General features: G+C 42.6%; 1 protein-coding gene across 1 annotated transcript; it reads right to left on the bottom strand.

Annotated features, from left to right (window-relative positions):
• LOC107640557 lies at window positions 12,814-13,305 on the bottom strand. The gene has a single exon (XM_016344069.1). It carries the CDS (start codon window positions 13,303-13,305, stop codon window positions 12,814-12,816), a length of 492 nt encoding a protein of 163 aa, XP_016199555.1.

Genomic DNA, 13,529 nt, shown 5'->3' with positions numbered 1-13,529 from the left:
TTGGTCATACTGTTATATTTTCTTACCTAGCCCTAAGGTCTTATCTTGGATCAATTAGAATTCTCTTGTTTGTTTGCACCAAATCAATAGGACATTATAGATAAATATATATATAGATAGTATATAGCATACTTGCATGCATATAGATAGTTGCATTCAATAAGTTGTTTCCCTTTTGATCATTCTCCTTGTTTGGTTTAGCATGAGGACATGGTATTGTTTAAGTGTGGGGGAATTGATGAGTCCATATTTTCCGATATATTTTAGCTCAATTTGGATGGATTTCATCATATAAACTCACACTTAAGCACCAAAATAGCATACTTTTGTGTTTTCTCTATAGATTGTGCCTAAATGTGAAAACATGCGATTTTAAGCTTAAATTAGTGATTTTAATCCCACTTTTATGTCATTCGATGCCATGACATGTTTGTTGAGTGATTTCAGGTCCTAGAGGCAAGAATGGTTTGGTAGAAGTGGAAGAAAGCATGCAAAAAGGGAGAAAACATGAAGAAAACAAGGAGGAAGCACAGCCATGCGTGCGTACGCACAAGGATGTGTGCATACGCACAAGAAGGAAATCAACATGCGTGCGTGCGCATAACCACCTGTGCATATGCACAAGAATCCAAGCAAAGCGAATCCAGAGCATTGCGAAGTGTGCGTGCTTACAACCCTCTGTGCGTACACACAAGTGGAAATTCAGCGAGGTGTGCAGACACACACCTCTGTGCGTGCCTTCATTAAAAATGCACGTGCACTCGCATTTTGGGGCTTTTTTGGCTCATTTTTGAAGGCTTGGATGCTGAAATCATAGGCTATATGAAGGGAGCAACACCACATATCAATGCATTAGATAGAATTAGGTAGAATTAGATAGAAAACATATAGTAGGAGTAGGTGTAGAGTAGTATAGAAAATTATCTCTTATGGTTTTAATTAGGGTTTGTAGAATTTTATACTTCAAGTTTGATTTTGGATTATAGCAATTGAATTGTAAGTATTTCTTTAATTTCTCTTTTTAATTAAATTACTTGTTCTACACTTTCATCTATTTCAATTTCTCTTATCAATATATGCATAGTTTACATTACTTTGTACTTTTGAGTTTTGTGGTTCATGAATTTAATGTTTGATGCTATTTTTATGTTTGTTGAGTTGCTTTGATTGCTTGTTATCATTTGTGGTTTATAGCTTTCATCAATTTTCCAATTTTTCCATGTTTTATGTTTATGCCTTCTATGTGTTTGATGAAATGCCAATTTTGATTATGGGGTAGATTTCCACCCCTTGGTTGGGAGAAATGAGTTTATGGATTACTAGAGCCATAATGTCCAACATTTAGTGATAATTCTTGGGTTGTTGGTTGTTATTGTTTCCACTAACACTAGCTTTTTACTAAGCTAATTAGCAAGTTAGCTAGGATTTGTGGATTAATAATAATCAGGCTCACTTAACTTATCCTTCGATGTAAAAGGTTGACTTGGTGAGATTAATCCATGATAATTATCATAGTTGTGGTTATGGCAAGGAAGGGATTTCATAACTCATCCCAAGTCAAGGTTTCATTTATGTTTTGAACTACTTTTCCATCACTTTATAGTTTTACTTGTTCATATTACATACATAGTTCTTTTATTCCTTCATTAGTTTATTAATTACAATTTTGTCTTGTTCTTTAATTCCTTTATTTTGTTTGCTTTTAATCATTGAAAACCTCTTTGTTCTTGCAACCAAAATTGTGCACTTATTGGCATTAGTTCGTAGGGAGAACGACCCGAGAGTCTAAATACTCTCAGTTATATTTTATATTTAATTATGACTTCTTTTGGATTACAATTTGATTGATGATCAATGGTTGGGTTTGGACTATACTTGCAACGTCAATCCTATTTTTAGTAAGAAAATCCAAACCCATGCTTTTGGTCGTTGTCACTCTCCTAGTTCTATTCTTTTTTATTCTTGAACATAGCCTTCAGAGTCTTGGCTGTGACCCTGAGAACCTGGTTTTCCAGTATTACCACCGGATACAATAATGCCACAGACACTTTAATAGAGTGAACCTTTTCAGATTGTGACTCAGCTTTGCTAGAGTCCCCAGATAGAGGTGTCCAGAGTTCTTAAGCATACTCTTTCTGCTTTGGACCTCGACTTTAACTACTCAATCTCAAGCTTTTCACTTGACATCTTCACGCCACAAGCACATGGTTAGGGACAACTTGTTTGAGCCGCTTAGCCAAGGATTTTATTCTTTAGGCCCTCCTATCCATTAATGCTCAAAGCCTTGGATTCTTTCACCCTTGCCTTTTGGTTTAAAGGGTTATTGGCTTTTTCAATCTATCCTCCTTTTCCTGCATTTTTGGGCAGTAATGGATTTTTCTCTTTATTTATTTATTTTTTTGCCATTTTTCTTTCTTTTTTGCATGCATAATAATTTTTTTTTTCTTTTGCAACATACTTTTCTTTTTCTTGCTTCAAGAATCAATTTATTTAGATTTTTCAGATTATCAATAATAATTTTCCTTTTTCTTTATCCTTTCAAGAGCCAACATTCTAAAATTTCAACTTCAAATATGCACTGTTCATTCATACATTCAAAAAATAAAAGCAATGCCACCACATCAACATAATTAAACTATTCTTATTTTAAACTTGAAATTCATGCATCTCTCAATTCCTTTCAAATAAAATTTTTTTTTAAGCAAGGTGAGAGATATATAGAACATTTTACATCTTTCAGGCATAAATGCAAATGAACATGCAACTAGAACAGGAAAACAAACAAAACATAATAGAAAACAGAAAAGGAAAGGAAGTAAAAGAGAATGAGTCCACCTTTAATGGTGGCGGCTAGTGCTCCTCCTTGAGGATCCAATGTGATGCTTGATCTCTTCTATATCACTCCTTTGCCTTTCTTGCTCTTCCCTCATAGCCCTTTGGTCTTCCCCTATGACTCTTTGATCTTCTCTTATTTCATTGAGGGTGATGGAGTGCTCCTGATGCTCCACCCTCAATTGCTCCATGTTAGTGCTCAGTTCTCCAAGAGAAGTTTGACATTGATCCCAATAGCTTTGGGGAGGAAAATACATCCCTTAAGGCATCTCAGGAATCTCATGCTGAGGCTGTTGCACAGGCTCTTGTGCATGCTCTCTAGTTTACTCCATCCTCTTCTTGGTGATGGTCTTGTCCTCCGCAATGGAGATATCTCCTTCTATGACAATTCCAGCTGAATTTTATAAATGATAGATGAGGTGTGGGAATGCCAACCTTGTATTGGTGTGAGGAGGCTTCTCAGCTACCTTATATAATTCTTGAGGAATTACCTCATGTACTTCCACCTCACTTTCAATCATGATGCAATGGATCATGATGGCTCTGTCAACCATCACTTTTGACCGGTTGCTAGTGGGGATGATGGAACGTTGGATGAATTCCAACCATCCTCCAGCTATGAGCTTTAGGTCAACCCTTCTTAGTTGAATGGGCTTGCCTTGGGAATCTCTTTTCCTCTGTGATCTGTCCACACAGATATCTGAGAGCACTTGATCCAATCTCTGATCAAGGTTGACTCTCCTAGTGTAAGGATGAGGATCTCCTTGTATTAGAGGCAAGTTGAATGCCAACCTCACACTTTCTAGGCTGAAATCTAAGATTCTCCCTCAGACCATGATGATCCAATTCCTTGGATTTGGGTTCACACTACTGTCATGGTTTTTAGTAACCCATGCATTAGCATAGAACTCTTGCACCATGAGAATTCCAACATTCTGAATGGGATTGGTTAGGACTTCCCAACCACTTTTCCAGATCTCTCTTCGGATTTTCAGATGCTCATTCTTCTTAAGCCTGAAAGGGACCTCAGGGATCACTTTCTTCTCTGCCACTACTTTATAGAAGTGGTCTTGGTGGGCTTTGGTGATGAATCTCTCTATTTCCCAAGATTCAGAGGAGGTGGCTACTGCCTTTTCTTTCCTCTTTCTAGAGGAGTCTCCAACCTTGGGTGCCATGAATGGTAATGGAAAGAAAAAAGCCATGCTTTTCCAATACCAAAATTAAAACTTTGCTTGTCCTCGAGCAAAAATAAGGAAAAGAGAAGAATAGAGTAGAAGAAGAATAAATTAGAAGCAGATAAAGGGTGATGGAGGGCTCGGCCAGTGGGGCTTATGAATGTATGAGAGGTGTGTATATAAAGGGTTATGAAAAGGGGTATTTATAGGAGTGGGGATGGGTAGGGTTCGGCCATAGGGTGGGTTTTAGGTAGGAAATTCAATTTTGAAGGGGGTGGAGGTTGGTGGGAGTTATGATGGTTTAGGAAAGTGATATGGATGTGATTGGGCTAGGGTTTATAAAGAAGTGTGTATGGGGAAGTGTGAAAGTAAGTGGGGTAGGTGAAGATGCTGTGAGACCTACTGGTCCAGAGAGGCTAGGGAATCTAGATTCCCTGCTTCTCTGCATTGGCGTTTGAATGCCCAGGGGCTGCTCCCTGGCTGGCGTTCAACGCCAGCAATGCTACCCATGAGGAGCGTTGAACGCCCAGCAGGGATACCTTGGCTGGCGTTCAACTTTAACACTCCATCCAGAGTGTTCTGTTTTCACTACTGTGGATTCTGTCTCTGTTCTAAATGCTGCATACGATCATGACTCTAAAATGCAAAAAAAAAAAAAACAAAATAAAATGAAATAATAATTAATTAAGGTTGGGTTGCCTCCCAACAAGCGCTCCTTTAACGTCACTAGCTTGACGGTTTACTCCTTACGGAGGTGAGTATATGGGCTCAGATTTTTGCCACTTACAGTGAATTTTCTTCCTGTCTTTTCGTGAATGAGCTCCACATTCTCTAGAGACAGGACACGATTCACTGTATGTGGTAAGACTAGACTCTTGGTGAAGACAACTCTCATGGCAGGTGAGAGGCCATCAGTTGGAACTTTCTTGTCCCTCCAGCCTTTAGGTACTTTCTTCTTAGTACCTTTGTGCTTAGAGCTTGTTGATGGCTGCCCAACACCAAACTTAGAATTGATGTTTAGGGGCTCTACAGAGCTCTGCACAGAAAGAGAGGGTTGGAACACAAGGTGTTACACAGTTATCTCTCTTTTAGAGGGAAAATTGAGATGAGACATCTTGAATAAGATGTGATCCTCCGGTAGCTGTAAAGTCAGTTCTCCCTAAGCCACATCAATGATAGCATTGGCAGTAGCTAGGAAAGGTCTTCCAAGGATGACAGAGTCATCCTCATCCTCTTCAATGTCCAAGACTATGAAGTTTGTAGGGATGTAGTGGTTTTCAACTTTCACCAAGAAGTCCTCTACTAAGCTATATGGCTTCTTCATTGTCTTGTCTGCCATCTTTAATGAGATGTTTATAGCATACCCAGCTTCTCCATTACAGAGAGTGGCACAAGGTTGATGCTTGACCCTAGGTCACACAGAGCCTTCTCAAAGGTCATAGTGCCTATAGTGCAAGGAATCAGAAAGCGTCTAGGATCTAGAAGCTTCTAAGGTAGCCTCTCTCCGGTAGCTGTAAAGTCAGTTCTCCCTAAGCCACATCAATGATAGCATTGGCAGTAGCTAGGAAAGGTCTTCCAAGGATGACAGAGTCATCCTCATCCTCTTCAATGTCCAAGACTATGAAGTTTGTAGGGATGTAGTGATTTTCAACTTTCACCAAGACATCCTCTACTAAGCCATATGGCTTCTTCATTGTCTTATTTGCCATCTCTAATGAGATGTTTGTAGCCTGCACCTCAAGGATGCCCAGCTTCTCCATTACAGAGAGTGACATGAGGTTTATGCTTGACCCTAGGTCACACTGAGCCTTGTCAAAGGTCATGGTGCCTATGGTGCAAAGGATCAGAAAGCATCCAGGATCTGGAAGCTTCTGACGTAGCTTCGGCTGAACCAAAGCATGGAGTTCTTTGGAAAGTAGTGGAGGTTCTTCCTCCAGAGGCTTTGTACCAAATAACTTGGCATTCAACTTTATAAAAGCTCCTAGGTACTGAGCAACTTGCTCTTCCCTAGTGTCTTAATCATCATCAGAAGATGAGTAGTCATCAGAACTCATGCACTGCAGAAGTGCATGCAAAGGAACCTCTATGGTCTTTATGGCTTCCTTTAGTTCTGGGATAGAGGATTCTTGAGTGGGACTGGAGCACTCAGAGGGTGTGCTTTCACTGGCGTTTAACGCCAGCTCTGTGAGCTCTTTGGGCGTTAAACACCCTTGCTGTGCACCCTTACTGGCGTTAGACGCCAGTTCGTCTATGCTTTTGGGTGTTGAACGCCCAGTAGGAATATCCTTGCTGGCATTCAACACCAGCTTCCCTGAGTGTTTGCGCATTGAACGCCTAGTGAAGAGTTTCTCACTGGCGTTTAGTGCCAGAATGGCTACATGGTTGGGCGTTAAATGCCCAGTGAGGGGTTCTTCACTGGCGTTCAGCGCTAGAAAGCCTGGGTATTTGGGTGTTGAACACCCAGCCAGTGCTCCCTGGCTAGCGTTCAACGCCAGCTCTGCTGCCAGGATGGGCGCTGAACGCCCAGTGAGGGTTTCCTCACTAGCGTTCAGCACCAGGCTTGCTGCCAGATTGGGCGTTGAACGCCCAGTGATATGTCCTTCACTAGCGTTCAACGCCACCCTATCCTCTCCATATTTAGCCTCTTCTTCCATGGTTATGGCCTTGCACTCTTCTCTAGGATTTATCTCAGTATTACTGGGAAGCATTTTAGGAGGAATCTCAGGGATCTTCTTGCTCAGTTGACCAACTTGCACCTCCAAGTTTTTAATGGAGGACCTTGTTTCATTAATGAAACTATGAGTGGTCTTAGAGAGGCTGGAAACCAGAGTAACTAAGTCAGAGAGGCTCTACTTAATGGTTTCCATATTCTCTTGAGAATATGGGAATGGTGGTCTATTATTGAACCTATTCTGGTTCCTTCCATCTTGACTGTTATTGAAACCTTGCTGAGGTTTCTGTTGATCCTTCCATGAAAGGTTAGGATGGTTCCTCCATGAAAAGTTGTAGGTGTTTCCATAGGGTTCTCCCATATAATTTATCTCCTCCATGGTAGGTTGTTCAGGATCATAAGCTTCTATGTCATAAGAAGCTTCCTGAGCACTGCCAGCTGGAGTTTGCATTCAAGTCAAATGCTGCGAGATCATATTGACGTGTTGGGTCAAGATCCTATTTTCAGCCAATATGGCATTCAGAGTATCAACTTCATAAACTCCTTTCTTCTGAGAGATCCCATGATTTACAAGATTCCTTTCAGAAGTATACATGAATTAGTTGTTTGCAACCATCTCAATGAGTTCTCTTGCTTCTGCAGGTATTTTCTTCAAGTGGAGTAATCCACCTGCAGAGCTGTCTAATAAAATTTTGGACATCTCAGATAGACCATCATAGAACACGCATATGATAGACCATTCTGACAGCATGTCAGGAGGACACCTGATCAATTGCTTGTATCTTTCCCAAGCTTCATAGAGGGATTCACCTTCTCTTTGTCTGAAGGTTTGAACTTCCACTCTAATTTTGCTCATCCTTTTAGGGGGAAGAATTTAGCCAAAAAAGCATTAACCAGCTTTTCCCAAGAGTCAAGACTCTCTCTAGGTTGGGAATCCAACCATATCTTAGCTCTGTCTCTTACAGCAAAAGGAAAGAGCATAAGCTTGTAAACTTCAGGATCTACTCCATTAGTCTTTATAGTACCACAGATCTGTAAGAATTCAGCTAAGAAGTGATGTGGATCTTCCAATAAATGTCCATGAAATTTGCACTTCTACTGTAGAAGAGAGACTAACTGAGGCTTAAGCTCAAAATTATTAGCTCCAATGGCAAGTACAGAGATGCTTCTGCCATAAAATTCATAGGTAGGTATGGTGAAGTCTGACAAATAGATTTTTGCCGGTATAGAAATTATCAAATGATCAATCGTAGTATAGTCTAAACCGACGCAAAATCCTCTCCAAGAGTGGGATCCTTAACTGCCTCCACGCCTAAGTCACGTGACTTCTTAAAAAATCATATTCGCAAATCGGCGCGCATGCGCACGCGCCGTTGAGACGTCTTGTAATATGCGCGGAGGCGCGATGTACGCGTGCGCGCCCATGGAGATCCTGGCTTAGCCGCTTCTCAAGCCGGCTCTTGGCTTTGGCTCCACGTTGCCCTATCCGCGCGGGTGCGCAAGGTGGGCGCACGCGCCCATGCGGAGATTTCCAAAGCTTAATCCTCATGCTTCCTTCCTTTGTACCCGCCTTCCTTCTCTCTTTCGGTCCATTCCTACTCTATATCCTGAAACCACTTAACACACAAGTCACGGCATCGAATGGCATCAAGAGAAGATTAAGAATGTATCCATTTTAGTGCGAAATAAGAATGTTTTCATTCATGAGGTGAAACTAGGAAAGGAATGCAAAATCTTGTATTTTCATATAGAAAGTGTGTGGAATCATTGATAAAACCCCTGAAACCATCACAAGATAAATCCTCAAATTGGGGTTTGTCAACCTCCCCACACTTAGATTCTAGCATGTCCTCATGCTTAGAGAAATGCGAAGAAACACAGAAGACCGAGGGATTGCAAAAGTATGAGACTCATGAAGTGCAACCTACTTATATGCATGCAACTATGACTAGTGCCACTATCCACTTGGTTGGGAGCAAATTAGCCTTCTTAGGACATATGCGAGCACATGGGATACGATGGTGGTCAAAGCATAGGAGTTGCCACTTTCTAAGCATCAAATGCAATATGCGCAACCTTGCATGAGGAATGCTCACGAGAGCCGGGAATCAAAGGATTGAGCATCGAACCCTCGTCGGAAGTGTTTGCACTCTAATCACTCGGTGTTTGGGGTTTATTCTCTCAATTCTCCCCTAATCATGCTTTCCAAGATTTGTTTTTCATCTAACAATCAACAATTATTCAATGCATGCATACAATTATCATGAGGTCTTTTCCTTAGGTTGTAATGGGGTTAGGGTCAAGGTAGGGTCGTATATGGCTAGTGGACTTAGGATTTGAATCTTTGATTAACTTAAACTTTCCCACCTAACCTATATAATGACCTATACAATTAAGTACTATCCTAACTACCCATTCCTCACTTTTCCACATACTCATGCATTTTCTTTTCGTTTCACTATACTTATGCATTGATTCCTCTTGAGCTTCACTTTGGGGCATTTTGTCCCCTTTTCATTATTTTTCCTCTTTCTTTTTTTTTTCTTCTTTCTTTTTCTATATTTTATTTTTTTTTCTTTTCTTTTCCATATTGTTTTTCTCATCATTTTTTTTATATACAAGAGCGTCAATGCATGAGGTTTTACATTTGATCAATACATGAGTATGTACCCACTTCCCAATATTTTCAATAATAATACAAAATACCCTCTTATTCACCCAATGTCCCAAGGTTCCCGCACTTGAATGATACTCACACACACTAGCCTAAGCTAATCAAAGATCCAAATAAGGACTTTTATTGTTTTCCGCTTTAAGGCTTGTAATGTGCTAAATTAAGAACAAAGTGGGTTAATCGTAGGCTGAAATTTGGCTAACAAAGGAAGATAGAAGGTAAGGCCGTTTGGGTGAGTGAGCTAATGGAATGATGGCCTCAATCATATAAATGCATGAATACACCAAATAATGGACATAAAGAATCAAACAAATCAAAGATCACAATCATAGAGAGAGAATAATGCACACAAGAAGGAAAAATAAGTGGTTATAAGATGTAACCACACCATTAGGCTCAAATCTCACAAGCTTGTGTTCTTAACTCAAAACCATGTTCCAAAATATAATTCTTCATGCAACTTTGGCATCAAAGCATTTAAAATTTGCAATGCCATGGTCGTCCCAAAGTGTTGGTTTCCTAAGAGAGAATTTCATTGTTCCAACCAAGCAGATTTATCATGTGAATGGTGTCAACTAAAACCTAATCATGCAACCTATCCTACTAAAACCTAATCATGCAACCTATCCTACTAAAACCTAATCATGCAACCTATCCTAATTTATTCAGATGTTACCTACAGAGATCGGTCGGCCGACCTCCCCACACTTAAAACTTGGCACGGTCCTCCGTGCTAGAGGTTAGGCGCACAGGTTGATTGAGCTCCGAGTGTGCCACATCTCCAATGCCATTGCTATCTCCGCTTGAAGTTGCGGTGGAGGTGGAGATATCGGGTTCCTCCATAGGTGGGGTGATTATGCTTAGAAGCCTCTTCACATGAGCATAGCGGCGTTGGTTACGCCTCTCATAACGGTCTAATTTGTTGTGAAGGTCCTCAAGGCGTTGGGCGGCCGATTTTTGTGATGTAGATGAAGTGGTAGCGTGGCCAGTTGGTGTGGGCCGTTCAATGTCCATGGTGACTTCCGGAGGCTTGAGGCATCTCTTGGTTGGAATGATATCACCATCAACCGGTATTGAGGTTCGCCTATCTTTAGTCTCCCGGTTGACGCCAGCTTTCGCAACTAATGCCGTCACTAAAGCGGGGAATGGTAGATTTCCCTTGGCATGAATGCGCCCCATGGATTGGCGGATGGCGCGCGGAACGTCTACCGGTTTCTCAGTCAAGATGCACCATATCAATAAGGCAAGCTCGGCGGTGATGGATGACCCATGTGTGCTTGGGAGCACGTAGTGAGCTAGAATTTGGGCCCATGCCGTGGCTTCTTGAGTGAGGTGGCGGACATCTAAACCCTTGGGTCTTCGCTTTATGGTCCCCCGAATCCAATATGCGTCGGGTAAAGCAATGACGCGGAGGATCGCACTCTAATCGAATGCGCGGTCAACGCATGTAGCCAAGACTTCTTGGTAGGCGTCATATGCATCCGGTGACGGTGCAATCCCAAGGACTTCTCGGATGGTTTCCACGGTGACCGACACTTGTTTTCGGTGCACAAATATTGATGTGAGATGAGGTGAATGGAAGTTGGAGTAGAATTCCACCACCCATGAGAGATTGGCCTCCGTTGGTTGCCTTAATAGGAACCTCCATTTCCTCCGGTCAATGTGTGGCATCACAATCGGACTGAGGTGAGCCGGTAAGACTAGGAGGGGTTCCGGATGGTAATTCCTTTCAATAATTCTGGAGTAAACAAGTTCGCAGTAGCGGTTGGAAAACTTGTTTGAATCCTTTGGAGGGTTGTCCTTCTCTAGAACGTCAACGGGGCCCTTGGTCTTCTTCAGGAGGGGCCTGGCCGTTAGTTCTTGGCGCACTTTATTGGAAGCTGACTTCTTGGGCCCTTTCCCGTTGTCCTTTTTGATGACCATCCTGTGGAAGCAAGAAAGGGAAAATATCAAACCCAAAGAAGTGGAGGTACATGAGCTCTATGTAATGAAAAGTTATGCCATAAAATATGGGTATCTTTGTTACATGACAGCTGCAACATGTAACTAAGATAATGTGTGAAGAGCAAGGCAAATTATTTTCATGTGGTGCTAGGGTAGTTTAAGCATGCAAGTAAGAGGCATGAGAAGCATACACCCTTAGGGACCATAAATGGGAGGTAAGCTAAGAAAATGGGAAAGAATGGTTTGTGGAAAGTGGGGATGCACTCAAAAGTGATTGGTGAGAGGCAAGGTAGTCACTATAAGTCCAAAATTCAAGTGTGCCTTTCATCGAACACTTGGTGTGCATCCTTCAAGTAGTATGTGATTATGTGAAAATGAGAGCAATGTAACTTTCCACAATCCATTATTAATGATTATAGTGCATATTGATTGCAAGAAAATTAAGCAACACCATTCATCTATTCATGTAAGTGAGTTTGGGACCTAAGTGCTCATGAAGAACAAAGAAGAAAGAAGGAAGTAACTAGAGAAAGGAGGAAGAGAGAAAGAAAAGAAGAAGGAAGCTACCTAAAAGATGGTGCCACTAAATGAATAAGAACTACAAGAGATTAATGGACTAAGAGGGGGCCTAGTATAATACCTTGTGAGATGGAGAAGGATGTGGAAGAAGAAGAGAAGTGGAATGAGAATGAAGGGGTAAGTGTGCCCTTCTTAAAGGTGGCGTCGATCACCGGCGCGTGCGCGCGCGGTGCGCGCTCGTGCAGGGAGTAAGGTGACTAGGGGCGCGCGCGCGCGCACATGTCGCGTGCGCGTCCATGTGCTTGGGCTGGGGGCACAGGAGAGGCACAGGGGTGGCATAACTCTCTGGACGAAGTACCAAAGATTGCTTTAGCGTGTGTTGGCGCGCGCGCACAGTGCGCGTACGCGTCTACGTGGTTGTGCCCCAGGAATGAGAGGGGCCTGGAGGGGGCTCAACTCTCTGTGAAATGGCCCAGAGAGGAGTGCAGAATGAAAGGGCGCGTGCGCGGCTGTGGTGCGCGCGCGCATTCCGTGCTCGCTTTGTATGGACGCGTGCGCGCCAGGTGCGCGCACGCGGCAAAGGTGCTGGGCTGGTGGCTTAGTGTAGGCTTGAGAATGGCTTAACTCTCTGTAAAATGTACTAGGGGGAAACAAGGCAATCGGCGCGGACGCGCACCATGCGCTTGCGCGTCGATTGGTGGATTTCGCTCGTGTGCGCGGACGCGCCGTGTGCGCGGACGCGCCATGTGCGCGCACGCGCAGAGGGGTGGGTTTTTCTAAATTTGCAAGTGGTTACACCATTTTCGACATTTCAAACCCCCCCTCCATACAGCCACTTAAGCACTATAGCAAATGAAGTCAACAATTGAAGGGGAGTGTCTATGTACAAACATGAAGGCAAGTGTCTATGTACAAGTTTCAAAGGAAGATCTTACCATGGTGGGGTGTTTCCCACCTAGCACTTTTGTTTAACGTCCTTAAGTTGGACTTTCAGTGGCTTATGGTGTTTGTTCAAGAGTTGCATCCCTCAAGAGGAACACTTCAAATTCCTTGGCATTCTTTCTTTGCTCACCATGATACAATTTGAGACGGTGCCCGTTTACCTTAAAGATGTCCGGGTTTGATGGGTGGCGCAAGTGGTAGACTCCATAAGGTTCTACTTTCTCCACTTGGTATGGCCCATCCCACCTTGATCTAAGCTTTCCGGGTAGTAATCTCAACCTTGAATTGTAGAGAAGGACTAGGTCACCGGGTTGGAATTCTCTTCTCCTAATGTTCTTGTCATGGATGGCTTTCAACTTTTCCTTATAGAGTCTAGAGTTGTCGTAAGCTTCCAATCTCAAACATTCTAATTCCGCCAATTGAAGCTTTCTCTCTACTCCGGCTCCACCCAAGCTCATATTACACTCCTTTATGGCCCAATAAGCTTTGTGTTCAATCTCTACCGGTAAGTGACATGCTTTACCATATACAAGCCGGAAGGGGCTCATGCCAATGGGTGTCTTGTAAGCCGTTCGGTAGGCCCACAGTGCATCGGGGAGTTTAATGCTCCAATCTTTCCTATTCGGCTTTACAATCCTTTCTAACACATGCTTGATTTCTCGGTTAGAGACTTCGGCTTGGCCGTTTGTCTGAGGGTGGTAAGCCGTGGCGACTTTGTGGATGATGCCATATTTTCTCATGAGGCCGTCTATTCTTTTGTTGCAAAAGTGGG

The sequence above is a fragment of the Arachis ipaensis genome, chromosome B05 (assembly GCF_000816755.2).
Source record: "Arachis ipaensis cultivar K30076 chromosome B05, Araip1.1, whole genome shotgun sequence".
Classification (NCBI taxonomy): Eukaryota; Viridiplantae; Streptophyta; class Magnoliopsida; order Fabales; family Fabaceae; genus Arachis; species Arachis ipaensis.
This window is presented reverse-complemented; position numbering and strand designations above follow the sequence as displayed.